The sequence below is a fragment of the Podarcis filfolensis genome (assembly GCF_964270895.1).
Source record: "Podarcis filfolensis genome assembly, chromosome: 2".
NCBI lineage: Eukaryota > Metazoa > Chordata > Lepidosauria > Squamata > Lacertidae > Podarcis > Podarcis filfolensis.
This window is the reverse complement of record NC_139605.1, coordinates 122,364,060-122,383,235: the sequence shown is the minus strand read 5'-3', so window position 1 is coordinate 122,383,235 and position 19,176 is coordinate 122,364,060. Positions and strand designations below refer to the sequence as shown.

At 43.5% G+C, this 19,176-nt stretch overlaps 1 protein-coding gene across 2 annotated transcripts in view; it reads left to right on the top strand.

Annotated features, from left to right (window-relative positions):
- The window catches only part of EIF4B (eukaryotic translation initiation factor 4B), a 37,345-nt gene extending 18,825 nt beyond the window's left edge, over positions 1-18,520 (top strand). For both annotated transcript variants that reach the window (XM_083599762.1, XM_083599763.1), the window contains 9 exons: positions 3,425-3,541; positions 4,532-4,714; positions 5,247-5,484; positions 8,655-8,764; positions 10,796-11,015; positions 11,764-11,831; positions 14,566-14,680; positions 14,997-15,066; positions 16,245-18,520. In XM_083599762.1, the coding sequence (XP_083455888.1) occupies positions 3,425-3,541; positions 4,532-4,714; positions 5,247-5,484; positions 8,655-8,764; positions 10,796-11,015; positions 11,764-11,831; positions 14,566-14,680; positions 14,997-15,066; positions 16,245-16,325 (1,202 nt within the window). In that variant the 3' untranslated portion in view covers positions 16,326-18,520. The remainder of the gene's footprint in view (positions 1-3,424; positions 3,542-4,531; positions 4,715-5,246; positions 5,485-8,654; positions 8,765-10,795; positions 11,016-11,763; positions 11,832-14,565; positions 14,681-14,996; positions 15,067-16,244) is intronic.
- Positions 18,521-19,176: the final 656 nt, after the last annotated feature.

Here is a 19,176-nt window from a genome sequence, read left to right as displayed (position 1 = left end):
GTTGCTGAAGCCCTTCCTTTATATTCTGTTCTTACAAGAGTAGCTTTCCTCCCTGTGCTCCCTACACATGATTCTAGATTGAATACTAGCCAGTTACTACAAAAAGCTAGGGAATTACGCACACTGAGGAAGGACTGCGGCTCTAGGGCAAAGCCTTTGCTTTCCACGCAGAAGGTCCCAGGTTCATTCCCTTGGATCTCTAGGTAGTGCTGGCTGTGTCCCGAGTCGGAAGCCTTGGGAGAGCCACTACCAGTCAGGCAGACAATACTGAGCTGGATGGACCAGTGGTTTGACAGTGTAAGCAGCTTCCTGTGTTCTGGGCTTCTGGAGTCTTATCCCGTCCCTATGTTCCCATCGATGCCAAACAGTGGCGTAGCGTGGGTTGTCAGCACCCGGGGCAAGGCAAGTAATTTGCGCCCCCTAACCCATGGATTTGCGCCCCCTAACCCGTGGATTTGCACCCCCTAACCCTAACCCCCAGATGTTGCGCCCGGTGCGGCCGGCACCCCCTGCACCCCCCACGCTACGCCACTGATGCCAAATACACAACGGAAGATTTCTAGCAGTTATTTCATTGTACAGTGGTACCTTGCTTCTCAAACTCAATCCGTTCCGGAAGTCTGTTTCAAAACCAAAGTGTTCCAAAACCAAGGCACGCTTTCCCATAGAAAGTAATGCAGAACGGATTAATCCGTTCCAGACTTTTAAAAACAACCCCCAAAACAGCAATTTAACATGAATTTAACTATCTTAACGAGACCATTGATCTATAAAATGAAAGCAATAATCAATAAAATAAATAAGACAGTATTGTAGATTATTTTTTTAAAAAAATTCTTACCTGCACTGATGATAGTCATTGTTTGGATGGGGGGCTTTTATCCACTTCTGCAGTCACACACACAATCAGTCAGTCAGTCAGTCAGTAGCTGAACTGGGTTCCACACAGCCACAAAAACAACCAAAAAAGCCTCGAAAACAAAAACGCAAAATAAATAGCAAAAACAAATGCATCAAACTTAATCCATTCTGGAAGTCCATTTGACTTCCGAAATGTTTGGAAACCAAGGCGCAGCTTCTGATTGGTGCAGGCGCCCCGGAAACAATAGCTGACTGCCACATCAGACATTTGGTTTCCGAAAAATGTTCGAAAACTGGAACACCAAAGAAAACCGGCTGCGCTGAAAACAATGGAAGGACGGGGGCAGGGCAGCCAGAGACGAGCTCAGGTGCTGAAATTATGGAATTTTCGTACCAATGGAAAAGAGAATTTATGGACAGTATGGCTAAGATATCAGAGACCATCAGTACCAGATTGGATCACTTTAAGAACACGGCGGAAGAACCAGAAACAAGAAGAATAGATGCAGGGGAGACCCTCTGGCAACGACAGGAGGGAACATTTGTAAGCCCGGGGGGGGGGGGGCTAACTGAAAATCCAGAAGGAAAGACAGGGGAATATGAAGGGCAGCATACACAGAAAATATTTGAGGAAGTACTGTATTGGTAAAATCACCAGTGTTAAGACAGGAGGAGCTGAAACTGGAAATGGCCTTAATTGGTAGCAGCTTCTTGAGGAGCTTTAAATATGAGTACAGACAGGAATTAGAGCAATTTGGGTGAAATCACAACTGTGGAGACAGAGAGAAATTTGGAAGGAAGGAGGGCTGAAATGGGGAATTGTCCTAATGGGAAGCCTCTTTCAGAGGAGATTTAAATCTGCCAAAGTAAGGAAAAAAAGAATGGGTAACAGTCTGGATAATGGTTTTTATTTAGGGGTCAGCAGTTGTAAATAAATTGGGACATCAGCAGGCATGGATTAAATCAGGCATAGGCAAACTCTGGCCCTCCAGATGTTAGGGACTACAATTCCCATCATCCCTGACCACTGGTCCTGTTAGCTAGGGATGATGGGAATTGTAGTCTCAAACATCTGGAGGGCCGGAGTTTGCCTGTGCCTTGATTAAATGCTTGCAAAAAGCAACAGTTAGGATAATTTTAAAAGGGGAAATAGCATGAAAGTATAAGTGTGTAATGTATAAAGTGGTTTTAATGTTTAAAGTATCTGTGCTGTATACCACAAGTTTAATTGTTTAGTAGTTGGAAATTTGGGTAAAGGAATCTGGAATGTAACATGATTTGGTTTATTTGAAGACCCAGAAGAGGGGGTGGAGGAAAGTCTGGGGATTTGGGGGGCGGGGTAAAAATGTGTTCTTTTAAATTATTTTTAAATGTTAATGAGAAATGTGTGGGGTAATCTGGTATTGATACAATGTGGCATATATTCGATTTTTAAAAATTGAAAACTAATAAAAATTATTATTATTATTATTATTATTATTATTACTACTACTACTACTACTATTATTATTAAAAAGAAAACCGGAACATTTACTTCGGGCTTTTTGGCGTTTGGGAACCAAGGTACCACTGTACATGTCTCGTGTCAGTCAACCAAGCTGGCTTGGTACTCAAAATGCAGTCATTTGTTGCTCCAAATGTTGCATGATTTCTGTTCATGTTTTTACAGCATAACAGAGACTGTAAAATGGAGTCCTAGCTGCACAAGTGCATTGAAGGCTAATCCCTGTTTTCCTTGTTCTCTTTCAGACTGAAATGCGGAAGACCCATTTCAGTCTGAAATGGGGATGAACTCAGCAGGTTCATATCATGAGCTGAAGACATGGAGGCATGTCAGACATTTATGCTTCATGACTGTAAAGCATGCATTCTACAGGCTACTTTTTTGAGAAAGGAATGCCTTAATCAGAAGACATATACATCTGAAATCTTCTTGTCTAACAGTCTGGAGAATTAGAGTATGGCAGCTGTGAAATTGCAATCAGTGTTTTCACTGCTGTTTTTTTGAAGCAAAAAACTTGAGTTATATGTAATTGCGTGATTGCCTAACCTCATGTATACCTAGGAGGTAGCTTTATAAACAGTTCGCTTATAGTTCAGAAGATACATAGTTCATGTATGTTGAGATTCCTGCATTTCAGGGGGTTAGACTAGAGGACCCTTGGGTTCCTTTCCAGCTCTACAGTTCTATGATTTCCTGTGAATTGCCCGCCTCCTTTTGAGAAAAGCACATTTCCTCTACTGTTCTCTTGCTTAGAACAAAGACTTTTTATGATGGTGATGATAATTTTCTAGGGGTACTTCAATACCTGCTTTTTCATCACATTTTCTACTGTGAACCTTCTGGGTGCAGTGGAATATATATGTAAATACTTCTTTACAGTACAAGGCAATAAAATGTTTCAATAATAAATAGTTCTGTGACCAAGCACTATGGTAGTCACGTGCTGGAAGATGCCTAAAGCCTGCCCCCTGAATCTCCCCCAGCTGTGTCAAACCTTTTCTGAAAGTCATTGCTCTGTGTCTATCTTGTACATGCTATAGCCTTTTCCCCCTGCTTTAGGGTATCGAGACCGTGATCGTTACGATTCGGATCGGTACCGTGATGGTCCCCGAAGAGAGATGGATCGGTTTGGGGGCAGAGATCGTTACGATGACCGTAGAGACTACGATAGAGGAGGTACTGTGGGTCACAGACTTCGTTGTGGGTCTGGGGTTTGAGATGCTTACAGGAGGCATCGCTTAATATAAACATTTGCTTACATTGCAGCATTGGCTAGGTAATACAACTCCCACATTCTCCTGCTATCGATGCAACATTTTAGGCACACAATCTATTTTATGTATAGTCATTGTGGCCTGAATGGCTCTTCTCTCTTGAAGGTGAAAATACTTGGAAGTTGGGATATGGAATATAGAGCACTGCTGCAGTTTCTTTTCTCAAAGGCTTAAAAAGATTTTGCTTTTGTGTTTCAATATTCAGTGATTGCTCTAGTGGAAAGACATTTTGAGTGTCCTCCCTGCTAGGTCTACAAATACCTCTTGCATCTTGCACACACCTTGATACCTGCAGCACTCTTATTATTTGTGCAGTTTTTAACTATTATATTGGTTGTGGAGATGTAGTAAATGAGATGAAGTTACAGTTTTGGGTTCCTTTCCAACCAGTCATTCTTCTCTGGTTTCTTTTGCTGCTGTGGTCTGTTTTCCTTCCAGGCTGAGTGATCTTGTAATTAGGAGTGGTGCTTTTGTACAATTGTGCATGACTTGAGTCCCTTCTAGTTAGCATTTTCCAGCTGTGTTAATTAAGCATTTTTTGGCCATGTTTTGAACTGAAGTGGGAGGTATTTTCTTCAGATGCCGAATAGGACTTCAGAGTGTGCCCTTGAAACTGTACATGAAATCTTCCTGAAACTGGCTTGATCTAACATTGTGTGCCATGTTTGGATACTGCTTGATCAGGGACTGTGTGCCTCTGTATATGTAACCTCAGGGAAACATTTTAATAGCTGCACATGTTGGAGGGGTATAGGGGTGTGTGAATGTACATACAGACTCTGAGATCTGCTCTCTTTTCTGACTCGCCTGTGAGCACTCTGGGGTGCTGTCCTCAGAAATAATGGTCTTCATGTTGTGCAAGATTAAACCACTGAACTTCCTTTTCCTGTAGGTTTCGACTCTAGGTCAGGCAGTGGTAGAAGAGCCTTTGGCAGCGGATACCGTCGGGACGATGATTATAGGGGTGGTGGTGACCGCTATGAGGACCGTTACGAGAGGCGAGATGATCGAATGGATAGGTGGAGCAGCTCACGGGATGACTATAGCAGGGATGACAGCCGGCGGGATGATAGAGGTATGCTCGGTGTTTGCTCAGAAGCAAAGAAATGAGGAACTGTTGGCTTTGCTGTCATTGTTTGTTGTGTATTGCTGCAGATTATTCTGTTCTCCCTTATTCCTTGTGGTATTCTGAATTTGACCCTAGGCCATGGCGATGTTTGCCTCTTGCCCTACCCAGTGTATATGGTATGTTGCCAGATCCATCAGACACGGTTAAGAAAGATTTATTATGTAGCCTAGCCATTTCTGAGAACTGGGTGACCCACCCTTTGTAGGAGGTTTGTCTAATGATTCATTGTCCCCTGTTGGGCATGGGTCCTTTTCTGACTCTTCCTTGTTTCCAAGATCTCCTTATGTGGCCTAAATGCCACATACCATTCAGCCTTTGATCCCCACCTCCTTATCTAAATAAGACAACCATATGAATTTTTCACAATTCTCCTGCTTCTTGGCTTTTGCCTAATCCTGAATCCAGTGGCTTTGCTTTTTTCATTTTGCTTTTTCTGAACGGTTCTGCTTTTTTCAACCTCCTGTTCTTTTTCTCTTAGGTCCCACTCAGAGGCCTAAACTGAACCTGAAGCCTCGGAGTGCACCCAAGGAGGAAGATACATCTGTAGCTCCTGCTACCCAGTCTAGCCGTGCAGCCTCCATCTTTGGGGGGGCCAAGCCTGTGGACACAGCTGCAAGAGAGCGTGAAGTAGAAGAGAGGCTACAGAAGGAGCAAGAGAAGCTGCAGCGCCAGCTGGAAGATGATAAGCCCAGGCTAGAGCGACGGCCCCGGGAGCGGTAAGTGACAGAGAAGGAGCATGAGCTGCACACAGTCCAGTAGAGAAACTGCTTGGGTTAATCTGCAAAACACCACTTGATGTGTCACAGGCTCAAGCTGGTGACGTGCAAAAGGTCCCATAGATATGTCTGCAGCTCCTCTGATGCTGCAGAACACCCCTAGAGGTGCTTCATGCTGAAGATGGTGAAGGGTGACATTCCATTAGCTGCCTTGGTTGTTCATGGCATTACAGAGCACTTTTTTGGGGCTAGCTATCTGTGTAAGCCCAGAGAATGAATGCTAGGCTAGCACCTGGCTTGCCCGAGCTGCTGTATCCCAAACCGTGTCACTGCCGCAGGACAAGCAGCCACACTAGCCTAATGGCAGGTGGCTGCAAGGCCAAATCACATTACATATAATCCCCTAGCAAAAAAAAAAGTCTTAAGTTACACATATAATTTGAGCAGTTAAGAAACATCTCTAACTGCTTCTGAGCTTTGTTTCAAACCTGAACATAGGAATGCATCATGTTGAGGGTTGCTTCCTATTCCCATTGTCCAGAACCTTTTCACTTCCGGGGTCTAGGGAGTGAAACTGGGCCTCCACATGCAAAGCCTTGCACTCTGTAGTTGTCATAGCTCGGTTGTAAAGTCTCTTCCCTGTGGACAGTGTGATCCAATGCTCCACTTCTCCAAAGAGTCCCTTTTCTTCTCCCCAAAATGAGTTCCTTTAGGAATCTTCCTCTGAAAGGATATCTCTTTGAAATTTTTTTTAATTTTTTTTAAAGTAATATTTATTAAAATTTTGAAGAATTACAAAAATAAGAAAAAATAATAAAACAAAAAAATACAAAATACTGAAAAATTAAAACAATTAAAAACAGATCAATTTTTCCATATCTTATCTTTCATTTACTTTTTTCCTTGACCTCCTCACACCTTCCTTTTTTGTATTCCAGTTCAGTTAGTTAATTCAGCAAATCCTTTCCATCTTAGTTTTTATCTTAATATATTGTAACTTTACATTCTCACCTGTTAACAACCCATTTTTACATACTCCTTTATAACATTACTGCTAAAACCACGTAAGTTCATTCCAACATCATTCTAACATTCATTAATTTTGCAGTATTTCTGTAAATAGTCTTTAAATTTCTTCCAATCTTCTTCCACCGACTCTTCTCCCTGGTCTCAGATTCTGCCAGTCATTTCCGCCAGTTCCATATAGTCCATCACCTTCATCTGCCATTCTTCCAGGGTGGGTAGATCTTGTGTCTTCCAATACTTTGCAGTAAGTATTCTTGCTGCTGTTGTAGCATACATAAAGAAAGTTCTATCCTTCTTTGGCACCAATTGGCCGACCATGCCCAGGAGAAAGGCCTCTGGTTTCTTCAGAAAGGTATAGTTAAATACCTTTTTCATTTCATTATAGATCATCTCCCAGAAAGCCTTAATCCTTGGGCACGTCCACCAAAGGTGAAAGAATGTACCTTCAGTTTCTTTACATTTCCAACATTTATTATCGGGCAAATGATAAATTTTTGCAAGCTTGACTGGTGTCATGTACCACCTGTATATCATTTTCATAATATTCTCTCCTAAGGCATTACATGCCGTGAACTACTTCTTTTTTTTTAATAAATATTTATTAGATTTTCCAATTTTATACAAACACAAAAAGAAAAAAGTAAAAAAAGAAAAATATTAAAAACAAGTCAATTTCAATAACAATTTTTCAATAACATGTTTCTTTGACTTCCTCATACCTCCCCTTCTTGTTTTCTAGTTCAATTTGTTAATCCAGCAAATCCTAATCTCTTAACATTCCTTTTAAAGTAACGCCTTATTTTCCACTCAACTTTTTAAATTTAATGACTTAAACAATTTTAATCCCTATTATCTTTATCATAACAGCTAGAGACCACAAAAGTTCAATCCAACATCTTTTCAGAGTTCATTAATTTTGTAGTATTTCTGTAAATAGTCCTTAAATTTCTTCCAATCTTCTTCTGCCGACTCTTCTCCCTGGTCGCGGATTCTGCCAGTCATTTCTGCCAGTCCCATACAGTCAATCAACTTCATCTGCCATTCTTCCAGAGTGGGTAGATCTTGAGTCTTCCAGTGCTTTGCTATAAGTATTCTTGCTGCCGTTGTAGCATACATAAAAAAAGTTCTGTCCTTCTTTGGCACCAAATACATGCCGTGAACTTCATACCTGTGGTCCATAACTGTTCCCAGTCAGCCATCATAATATTATGTCCAACATCTTGTGCCCATTTAGTCATAGCAGATTTCACCGTTTCATCCTGAGTATTCCATTTCAACAGCAAGTTATACATCCTTGACAGAGTCTTAGTTTTGGGATCTAACAGTTCTGTTTCCAATTTTGATTTTTCCACCTGGAAGCCAATTTTCTTGTCCAAATTGTATGCCTCCATTATTTGATAATAATGAAGCCAATCTCGCACTTTGTTTTTTTAGTTTTTCAAAGCTCTGCAATTTCAATTTATCTCCCTCTTGTTCCAAAATTTCCCAATATTTTGGCCATTTGGCCTCCATATTGAGCTTTTTCTGAGCCTTTGCTTCCATCGGTGACAACCACCTTGGGGTTTTATTTTCAGGTAGGTCCTTATATCTTGTCCAGACATTAAACAATGCTTTCCTGACAATAAGGTTTTTAAATGCTTTATGTGCTTTGACCTTATCACACCACAGATATGCATGCCACCCAAATACATTGTTGAAACCTTCTAAGTCCAAAATGTCTGTGTTTTCAAGAAGCAGCCATTCTCTCAGCCAGCAAAATTGTGAAATTGTGATGTATTCCATCTCAGAAAACTTGAGGAAGGTATCTTCCTGTGGTCTTTCATCTGGGCATTGATCAACTCTACATTTGCTTAAGTTCTGCAGTACTGCAGCGTCAGCTGCTCCCTGACCAGTGGCTGAATCAGTAAGCTCAACATAAGAAGACTCAAACCCCAGACAAACTTAGCAGACCCACCCTACCTGGTCTCCACTAAAGGGCTGACTTGAGCAGTACTATGGATTGAAAGGTGCTAAAGGCACAGTTGTCTCAGTTTGATTTAACCACCTTGTTTTTATTTATTTTTTGTAGAGTTGTGCATACTTGTTTTTTATCCAGTGCCCCACATTTACAGTTAGTGAGCCTTGCTTCTCTGTATATGTTCTAGACACCCCAGCTGGCGTAGCGAAGATAACCAAGAGCGGTCACGGACAGGGAGTGAGTCTTCACAGACTGGCAGTACAACTCCTTCTGTGGGGACAGGCCCAACAGGAAGAAGTAAGTTGTCTTTGGCGTATCGTTCGCTTAGCCCTGAAGTGCATTGTCCTATTTCTGGAAAGCCCCATAGCTTTCCTGGATTATAGCATGTATTTCAGTTGGGAAGCTTCAGTTGAGTCACATGGCAAGCCTATGTGTATAGATTTGAGAATATGGGGTTGCTTAGTTCTTCCTAAGTACCAACAGATCCACTAAATAGCCGACCAGCAGGGAAGCTAGCAGCTTAAGTAGCTGTCGATCAGTGGTGGTACCATATTGGCCCGAATATAAGCCACACATGCAAAATTTGGGGGGGGGGCAGAGACAATACCCCAATATAAGCCACTCCCTTCAAATTCCGCAGGCACTCACACCCATTCCGTTTTACCATATGTCTCTTTCAGCAGTGCTATCATAAAAGCCAATTTTTGTAAGGTCGCGAATTTAAGCCACACTTAAAATTTGGAAAAAAGTGAGGCTTATATTCAGGCCAATATGGTATTTACAAGTTAGTACTGTACAGTCTCTGTTGGGACAAATGTTTGCCCCTCTGGTTATTGGCAAGCAGTTGGATTTCATGTGGTTGGTGTTGCTAGTCATGTAAATTGCCTGTTACCAATAGGTAGAGTTTATACAATAGACTTCCTAACAGAGTCTACAATGACTGGGTGGAAGGGGCTGGCAGGGAGTGGGCTAGCTTGGACACGGCTGCTTGACTGTGTCTCCAGGATGCAGGCTTGGGCTCCACTGTGCAGCAGCACTTGGAATGCCCTCACAGCTGTGCGTACATTCACCCTGCCGGCAGCAGTGTGAGCAGCAGGGGACCGTTGGATTTCACAGCTGCCAAACAATCCCCAACCGCCCTCTCAGCTTTGGAGATGGTCGGGATCACTGCACAACTGAGAGCAATCCCTGCCCACCTCTGCAGTTGGGAGTGATGCTCATCGTTATCATGCCATTTGGAAGGCAGCGCCACCATTTGCACAGAGAGATTTGTTGAAGCCAACTTTTTAGGTTTTGGTTTGTTGTTGGAGTTTTTAAAAAAAGAACCTTAGATGCTCACTACCCAGATTCCTGTTTGGCAGGAATTTTCATTCAACTCTTTGCTAAGGGAAAACACAATGCTTCTAGTTTCATGTACAATTGACAAATGCTGGCTTTGGTCTGAGCCTATGGGCCAAGTTGACTATTTTGGGCTCTGCTGTAAACTGAGATGTATTTTAACAATTTTTTGTTTTCCTAGCCAAAGCAGCCATCAAACAGTGTTGACAGTGTTGGGGGAGTTGCATGTTAAAAACCTTGAGGCCCAAACTAAACATGTTTTTGTAAGGGTAGCACAGTTGTGGGTGGGTGGGTGAGAGAGAGCTCGATCATAGCAGTGGTGCTGGGGGAAGATGATTAACTCATTCCCATGAAACATTTTTCACTATCAGAATCACTTCCCTGCTTGCTTTCTCTTATGTAGGCAAAACAAGGAGGATTTCAGCTGGTGGGAGGGGTGCTGTGTGTGTGTGTGTGTATGTGTAGGGGAGAGAGAGAGAGAGATTCCTCAACCTGCATATAGACTGGACATAGCAACACTGGACTAAACTGAAAGATTGTCATGCCTCACGCACACACCTCATGCATGCCCACGTGCACTCACACACGATAGAGCATAAACCTTTAATTGGGCAATAGCACATCCACCCCCAATCAGTTACATTAGAAACCTGGATGTTTCTGTAGCTTTCTATGAGCAATTGATCACTTCTGCCCCAGGAAAGACAAAAAGACTGACATGCAAACCAACCAGGAAGTCTCTTCATCAAACAATGGAATTGTCAGCCCAGATCCTTTTCACAGGTCTGTGACTGTATTGTGGGTTAAACACACGGCCCAGTTTAGGCTTGTTCTGCTCTGTAAACTCACTGGGTGTTTTTGGTGGTTTGTATTGGTAAAGCAGGCCAACTAGCCCAGAATCACTGGGGAATGGTTCAGGAAAAGTGCTTTCCATCATACAGCCGGGTTGTGTGTGCATATCTTCTTAGCCCATGTTGTATTGTATTCCAGCCTCACGAAGGAGGGAGAGTGAGAAATCATTGGAAAATGAAAGCAGCAGCAAAGAGGATGAAGGTCTGTCTCCCACTTCCAAGACTCCCAGGGAAGAGAAGCTTCCTCTGAAGGTGATGCCAGCGCCTCCGCCAAAAGAAAATGCCTGGGTGAAGCGCAGCAGCAACTCTCACCCGGCCCGCTCACAGAGCTCCGACTCAGACCAGCATTCCCCTACAAGGTGAGGGCCTCTGGCAGGGCTGCCCTTTTCAGCCAAGGACTTAATCTGCGGGAGGGATGGGAAGCATGTAGGCTGCATGGTACGACGCTAAGGCGTAATAGAATCCCAAATTATGTTGTTTTAAAATGCATAAAACGTGACAGCAAAATGTTAGGGATTGTGGGCAAGGTGGGTGCAATGGAAACCAAAGTAAGCTTTGGTTCACTAGGGTAGGTTTTATTCGGAACTCATGATTTTGAAGTGGGGATTTATTTTCTTTCATATTGTGTTGCTGGGGGTTGAAAGAGCTGTGGTTCTGTAACGCTGGATAGCGGGTGGCCCTGCTCACCTGTCAGGATTAAGGGAGATGAATATCTGGTCCTCTAGCCAGACAAGGCCCCCCACCCCACCCCAGCTTAAAAGCTAGCTTCACTATAGATAAGAAACATTAAAATGCAGCAATGCTAAATAAATAAGTAAAATTACTAAATAATATAGCTGCAACTTCTTGGCAATCATTTTTAATGATTACTATGCAATTTCACACACATTTTACTTACCAAGCAAAACTAAATTATATTAATTTAAACAAAATACCTTTTGAATTCCCAAGTCATGTTACAACTTTTTGGCACCCCTCATTTTAAGGAATTTGAAAGTTGAAAAATTCAACACACCTGAATGTGACGTGGCGTTACAGTAGCAACTTCCATGAAGTGTACAGTACGCACAAAGCATCAACGCTGCTTTTCTCTGTTCTTTGTTGCAGCGGCAGCCAGGCTATGCCACCCCTGCCTTCAGAAGATGGAGTGCCCTCCAAGAACGCCCCAAGGAAAGGTAAGGCTCGGGTGCGGAAACTTACCTGTGGCCCTTTGGGGCAAAGAGAGAGAGCCCTGGGGATTGAGGATTGGTTGTGTGCAGCTATTGTGCCTGGCAATACACATGCGTTCTTTGTTACTTCCTCTCTGTTGGGTGTACGCTGCTTTGAGGAAATGGCTCTTGTGGCTGGCAGCTGCTTTTTATTATTATTTATCTGCTTTATTTCATTTATTTTTTAATAAATTCATTTATTTATTAATCTCTTCCCGGGAATCATCTCAAAACAGTTTCACGATACAAAAAAAAAATCCATATCCAAAAAACAATTTCAGATAATTGCAGATACTGAGCAGGGTTCAAAATTCAAAATATCTACTTCATAGCTATTCCAAGAAAAAGACATCTCTGCTCCCTGTTCACTAAGAAGTCGTGAAAGTTCCCAGTGTCGTGGCTTATTGCTTGCAGGTGTAGTTCGTAGGTTTATTTTCTAGCTTGCCAGGAGAGGGCAGCAGAGTCCAGTGAGGAGACACCTTAAATTCAGTCTGGGGAAATTCTCTGTCTGGATCCTGGTTTCAGGAATCTGCCACATGTTCAGTTGTTGATGGTTTGACTGGTGAATGACAAGCGGCATCTTCCCACTTGACTTCTCCTGCCCAATGTAATAGAAACTTGTAATACAGTCCTTAGGTGTGTTTACTTGGAAGTAAGTCCCGCTGTGTTCAGTGGGGCTTACATGCAGGTAAATGTGTATTTATTCCCTTCTTGCTGAAGGCAAGGTAGGTTCTGTGGTCAGGATGATCACAAGTTGATAAGAAAATTGGCACAGTATACTTGGAAGTTCAACTTAATAATGGAGTAATACAGAAAACTATGATGACCCTAAAATTCAGGGAGGCAACCCAAGTCAAGAGGACTCACCTTTCCTAATTACAAAGTAGGGAAATCCACACAATCTTCCACATTTTTAGGAGAAGAAAAAATGAAGAGCAAGAGGGTGGAAAACAAACATCAAGGCTGGTTGCAAGCAGTAGTAAATTTCATTGAAATGAAACTTGCTTAGTGTTAGGTAGGGCTGGGCGAGATCTGGTTTTCAACATCACAATATGTTGATATATCACAATGTCTGAAATAAGGCTGGAGCTAATGCAGAGGAGAAGCGCGGTAATGTCCTGGCAATTCCTAATACTTAAGGGTCTTACTCTAAAACCAATAATTTTTTACTTACCTTTAACTTATTGTTAAAACAGTTATGAAATTCTACTTCTTGATAGCATGCTTCAATGAAACCATTTAAGATTTTTGGAGACTATATTACTGCAGTTTTGTGGGCATATTTAAAATTTATGGAAGTGGTAGATCATCTGATTCCTTACTCAGATGTCCCAGTGGAATTCTAGGCATGTGTAAGCCCCATTGAATTCAGTAGAGCTTGCTTGTAAGTAGACACACATTTGCTTGCACTGCTTACCAACAACACCCTCCCCATCATTCTCACCCCACACAACAACTACCCAATCTCCCATTTCAGCATAAGGAGGCCACGGATAAATCTTTCCCCCCTGTTTCCCACAGAAGGGCCCCCCAAAAGCCCCCACCCACCCCCACCTCCGAGAACCTCATGGCATCTGAGAAAATGCACACGAAGCAGGGGCCCCCCCGGCTTTGCTGTTTCAGAGAATACGGGAAAGTGAAGTTTTAAGCTTCCCTGGCAGGAGACTTCACACAGAATACTTGCATCACCTGTAGGATGATCACAGAATTGGAAGGGACCTCTGAGGGCCAGCCATCCTCTCCCATAGGAGAGCATAAGGCAGCAGAGGCCTCATGTCTGTGAGCTACTACGACAGGCAACATGTAGCTCACAGACAGAGAAGGAAGGAAAGAGCTGGGGCTGGCTTTAAGGGCATGGCTATGCGCTTTTTTTTAATTCTTGAGCTAGAACCTCATGACTCAGAAAAGCAAGGGAAGGCATCATCGCACGCACCTTGACACACACACATTGAGGTGGGGAACGGGACAGGGCACGATTCCCCCCCCCCTACTCTGAAGTAAATAACCCCCGTTAATGGGAGAAAGGAACTCAGTGCAAGAAGCCACCTACCAGCCTGGCACCTTTTATTACACACTTTTAGCAAGAGCCGCATAGCATCTGAGGAGCTTGCTGCTTTGCAGGCTGTTCAGTGCTGCCTGCTCTTGCGATTGGCTGTGGCTACAGGATTAGGGGAAGAGCTGAAGCAGAGACTGTTTTGCACAGCGGAGCTGAGGCAGAGACAGTTCTGCAGGGATTGTGATATTTGCATTAGCCAGCCAGCCGCCTGCTCTTGTGGTTGGCTGTGGCTGCAGGAGGTAGGGGAGAATTAAGGAGGGCTCTGCAGAGGAGCATGCAACGCAGTGTTTTAAAATCACAGGCAGGCAGGTCCTTCCCAGCGATTGCCCCTCACAGTGGCTTGGCTGTGGAGTGATGATGTGGGCAGGTGGAGCAACCAGGAGGAAGGGAGGAGGGAGGCAGCCCATCTGCAAAGGAAGCAAGGCCCAAGCAGGCAGGTGAGCACCTTATCAGGCTTCCTCTGGCACTAGTGCAGGCTCAAAAATGCTACTGCAATAAGCTCTTCAAACCATTTTCAATTATTTATTGATGTATCACACAGCCCTAGTGCTAGGGTACTAGTAACCTGGGTGGGCTAACTTGATATCTCATTGCTGAAATTATTTCAAGATGGAATAACAGGAGATTTGTCTCAACTTACTTTAGGTGATGAAAACCGACCTGATGAAGGGAAGGAGAGTGTTCCAAAGGGCCGAAGTGGAAATTCTGGGTGTGGTCCTGGAGATGGAGGCAGCAGAGACCATTGGCAAGACTCAGATAGGTATAGTTGTCTTCACATCCTCATGCTCTGACTCTGGAAACCTTGTGCCAGGGGGCAGGCAGTGAGCAGCTAAGGGAATGCTGGAGATCCACTATAAGCTGATATAAAACAGCTGGAGGCTGGAACAGCCGACTGCAGTTTGCTGTCTGTGGCACACAGTGCTCTGGGTTGTCCAGACTCATCTGCATAGGGCTGGAGTGTGGGTTGCACGTGATGGGTTGAGTATGGAGCAAATGGCTCTCACTGCCATTATTCTATGTGTGTAAACCTTGTACTTTGGTCACGTTATTAATGTGGTAGCAGTTTTCTTTTTCAGGAAAGAGAGTAGTGAGCTTGACTCAAGACCTGCATCTGAGCCAAAGAAATTCGAAGAGAACCCTACCCCCGTAAGTGCTGAAGATGTTGATTTTTGAGCAGTGATTGTCAAATGCTGGTGTAATTAGGCAGCAGCTCTCTGTCATTCAATGTGCCAGAATGTATCGGGATTCCCTCAGGACTTTACTCAGTTAATTGTGGATTCAACTAACTGATTATAATTCTGTAACTAAAATATCCTTGTGCTACATTCAGACTTTTGGCTGAGAAGCTTTTACATCACTGGTACCCACAGTTACTTCCTATTACTAGCTCTGAAAAGTGGGGAGAAGGGAATATAGGCTTCACCAATTGATAGAGGATATTCTGCTGATAGAACAGGATGCACACAAATGTCACAGAAAGCCAAGCATCTGTTTTCTGAATCCTCAGCTAGAAGTAGAAGTGCCAAAATCCCAAGTTTGTACTCTTATAAAGCAGATTGTTGTGTTTTGTTTATATTCTCAAACTGTGCTCATTGGTTATTGAATTCTTGGTTTTTGTTTGTTAATTGGAGGATGGACTAATAATAAAAAATAAAGTTTGCCACAGGCAGAACAAAGACCAGATCAAGAAATTTCCCCTGGAAGTGCATGCAAAGAATCTTGGCCACAAAGCCCACTTCACAGGGGGAGCATGGAGCTTGTTTTTCCTTTTTCCTTCATTGCAACCTTGAGAAACAGCGATCAGCCCAAAGGTTGCCCAGTGTGGTTTCAAATTCAGGTCCCCCAGTCTGCCATTTTTATCCGCCATGCCAGGGTGGTACACCTCTAGGTTGTGGGCTGAATTTAGCCAGTGAGGCTGTTTCCTCAAACCCCACCCACCTGGCTGATCCAGCTGATTCTGCAACCTGATCCCTGCAGAGAGTAGGAACGAACTCTTCGTGCATTGGCTGATTTCATTCCTGATTGGTCACTGTGTTCTCCCACCCTGACAGCCCAGCTTTGACAGGTGGGCAGTCTCATCTACCTGCAAAAGCTGGCTCTCAAGGTGGGGGAAATAAAGATCTGGGCCAAAAAGATTTCCCACCCTGCATTCTGCCTTTTATCTGCCCAGGATGCTGCCATCCCACCCTTCTCTAATGTCTGTGTTACACCATCCCAGGAACACCTGATACCCACAGCCCTATGTATAGAACTTGTCACAGGATGGCTTTCAGTGTCCAGTTTTGAATGCTGTTTTAACACCCACTTCCCTACCTCTCTTGCAGAAATTTAGCTGTGCTAGCAAGTATGCTGCTTTGTCAGTGGATGGTGACGATGAAGCAGAGGGGGATGAGTACGCTGATTAAATTCTCCAGCCCCTCCATGCCGTCTCCTTACCGGTTGCCACCCAGGAATATTCGGCAAGCAAAACCAAACCTTTATTCAGACAAGACAGAAAAATAAAAGCCTACAAGTCAACATCTCCTTGGAGAGACCTTTCTTAAACCTTTCTTTAAAAAAATATATGAAAAAGTGATACAGTTTCTCTTGCATGCTGCTGCAGCCTTTAAAGTATTGAACTAACTGGAGAAATCCCTGCAAAAAAAAAGTATAGCAAGAGAGAAAATGGCAGGTGTCTTTTTAAAAAAAGGAATAGGCCCAGTGTGTGTCTTGAGTGTGACTTCATGCAGCTTCCAATCACGTCCAGAGCCCCAGGTCCTTCCCATTAAAAGAGAGGCTAGCACTTGAGCAGGCCAGGTGCGTATTAGTAGAGCACAGTGGGGACATGGACAGCTAAGATCTGTCTCCTTCTTTTGCCAGGTTGGTTGACTTCTGCAGCGTAAGCTTCAAGCGAATTTGAAAGCATTTTAGTGCATTGGGAAAAGGAGGAGAGCAGTCTTGCCTTGATGGCTGGGGGAAGAGATGAGATGGCTTTTCAAGGCAGAGAGTTGGCATCTCTACGCAAGTAATCCCTGAGGTTTAAGTTAGAAACCTCGCCCTGGTGGTGGTGGTGGTGTCCCCCTCTGAAATCCATCAGGTTTGGGGAAGCCCCAGGCAACACTAAGGCCGAGTAGCAAACCTTTGCGCTACCAAAGGAATCTTCTCAGAAGCCTCAGAGCTGATCCTGGCGTTGTACCCTTGCCTGTCCCCAACAGTAAAGGCTGCTGACAGTTGGCTTCTATGTTGAAAGCCACTTTCCACACAGTTTGGCCAAATGGTGCAAAGACACTCTGTGCTAGTGGTCACCAGGACCATGCAGTGCTGATGTGGAAAGTGTGTTCTGCATATGAACCATGCAGAAAGTAACTTTTTGTATGTCAAGGTGCTCCACCATATGGAATCAGTTTTTGGTAACCTCCATGAAGGAGGTTGCAATATATATGAAGGAGCCATTGGATTTATGGGAATCATTAGTTGGAAGAGCAATTTCTGGAGACTATAAAGTTTTCTTGAATTCCCCCCTTCCTATCCCTTCCTCTTCTGCCCCCTTTTTAATCACGGAGGTACCACCACAACCGCTCTCACAAATTTAAATAGCACCTGTTTTAAACTTGGGCACTGTTTAAAGGTAGCAAGAGTCATTGAAAGTTTGACTGAGCATCATGTGACTGTTCCAAGTTCCTTCCTCACTTTTGGGCAAGTAGGTACACAACATGACTGGCAAACTTCCTTCAGCCTTTACAAAAAGGGTTTATTTTTAGTCCCCTAAATTTCTTTTTAAAGCTTCCTTCGCCAACACCCAGCACCATCAGACACAGAGACAAGCAATCTCTTCCATTTCTTCCAGTAGTCTTGGTCCTTTCATTCTTCTTCCTTGAACTAATTAATGGGTAGGGCAAGTGGGAATTCAATCCACACAGTGGAACTGAAGCAGCACAAGGTTTTACTAGCCAACTCTCAGCAGCCTGATTTACATGATGGCTGCAGAGGAGAATCTGGCTAGCTTTTGGGAGGTGTGCACATGCTCACCAGGGAGCTGCCAGTTTTTACCTAGTTGGGGAGGAGAACAGTGTGATTTTCCTCTTGAAGCAATTCTGGCTGAGTCAAATACAGGATTTGGCGTGTTGTAAAGCCTGCCGTGGTTGGTGTCTTGTTTCAGTAAATTTTAGCTACAATTTAAACCAGTCCTTTGAAATACAGAGTAGTGGCACATCCTATGGGCAGGATATAAAGGAATGAGAGGGGAGACCCTGCTGAGTGCAGATAATTGATTTGAAATGCAATATTGCTTTGACTGTGTGAAATGCTGGGGGGAGGGGCTATATTTGAGGTAAAGTGCTAATTTGCATACCCCAGAAGCATTTTCTACCCTCCCTTCTCTCTCTCTCTCGTATTCTCTCTCTTTATCTCTCTCTGCGCTATCAGGACAGGTTCACGAATGGATTGAGGTGCATTTTACACATTCTGAAGACATGTAAAATTTGTACAAAATATCTTCTATGAAAATGATTTGTAATCTGTGTGGACTTACTGGGAGATGTCTTTTATTATGTAAAATTTTCCCTCCTCCCCCCTTCTTGGTTTTTTGTTTTTCTCCAAATAAAACTAATCTTTAAAATAATGCTTCAGCACTAGATTACTTTGCCAGTGGTGTCTCTTCTCCATCAGGACATGGATGTTGCTCTCAAATATATAGAACTAGTAGGGAGTGCCATCTTGATTCAAAATGGTGGACACCAACGTGCCCCCAGAATTTGCTCTGGAGGACCCCTCAATCTTCTGGAGCACACAGGGGGCTTCAGGGGAGCAAAGCCCCACTGAAGGCTGGTAGTACGTTCTGTCTGCACACACAGGATTTGACACAACCCAGAGACTTGCTGATGCAAAGAGATGTAATTGTAGATTTCATAAGTTATGTCACTGATTCTCCTTGTAAGATCTCTAGAGGGTAGGCTATATCCTTTCATAAATACAATACAAATAATTTGGGAAGGGTGAGTGAAGCCAAGGCCTGTGATCTCTGCAACCCTGAAAAGTGGCCCCTGTTGAGATCTAATTGCTGCCCACATTTCTGGCTACAGAAAACTGGATCTGTCAAGATTCAAGTTCTCTGGCTTCCCAAGTCCTTTGGTTTGGACTAAAAGCAATTGACTTGTTCACTTATTTGACAGGAGGGCTGGGGAGGGGGAGAGGAACTGAGCCTTGGTTCTTTTCCGTCTATTTCTGAAATAAAAATTATCTTTCTTCGCTTGCACAATTGCGTCTCTGTGCCTGCTT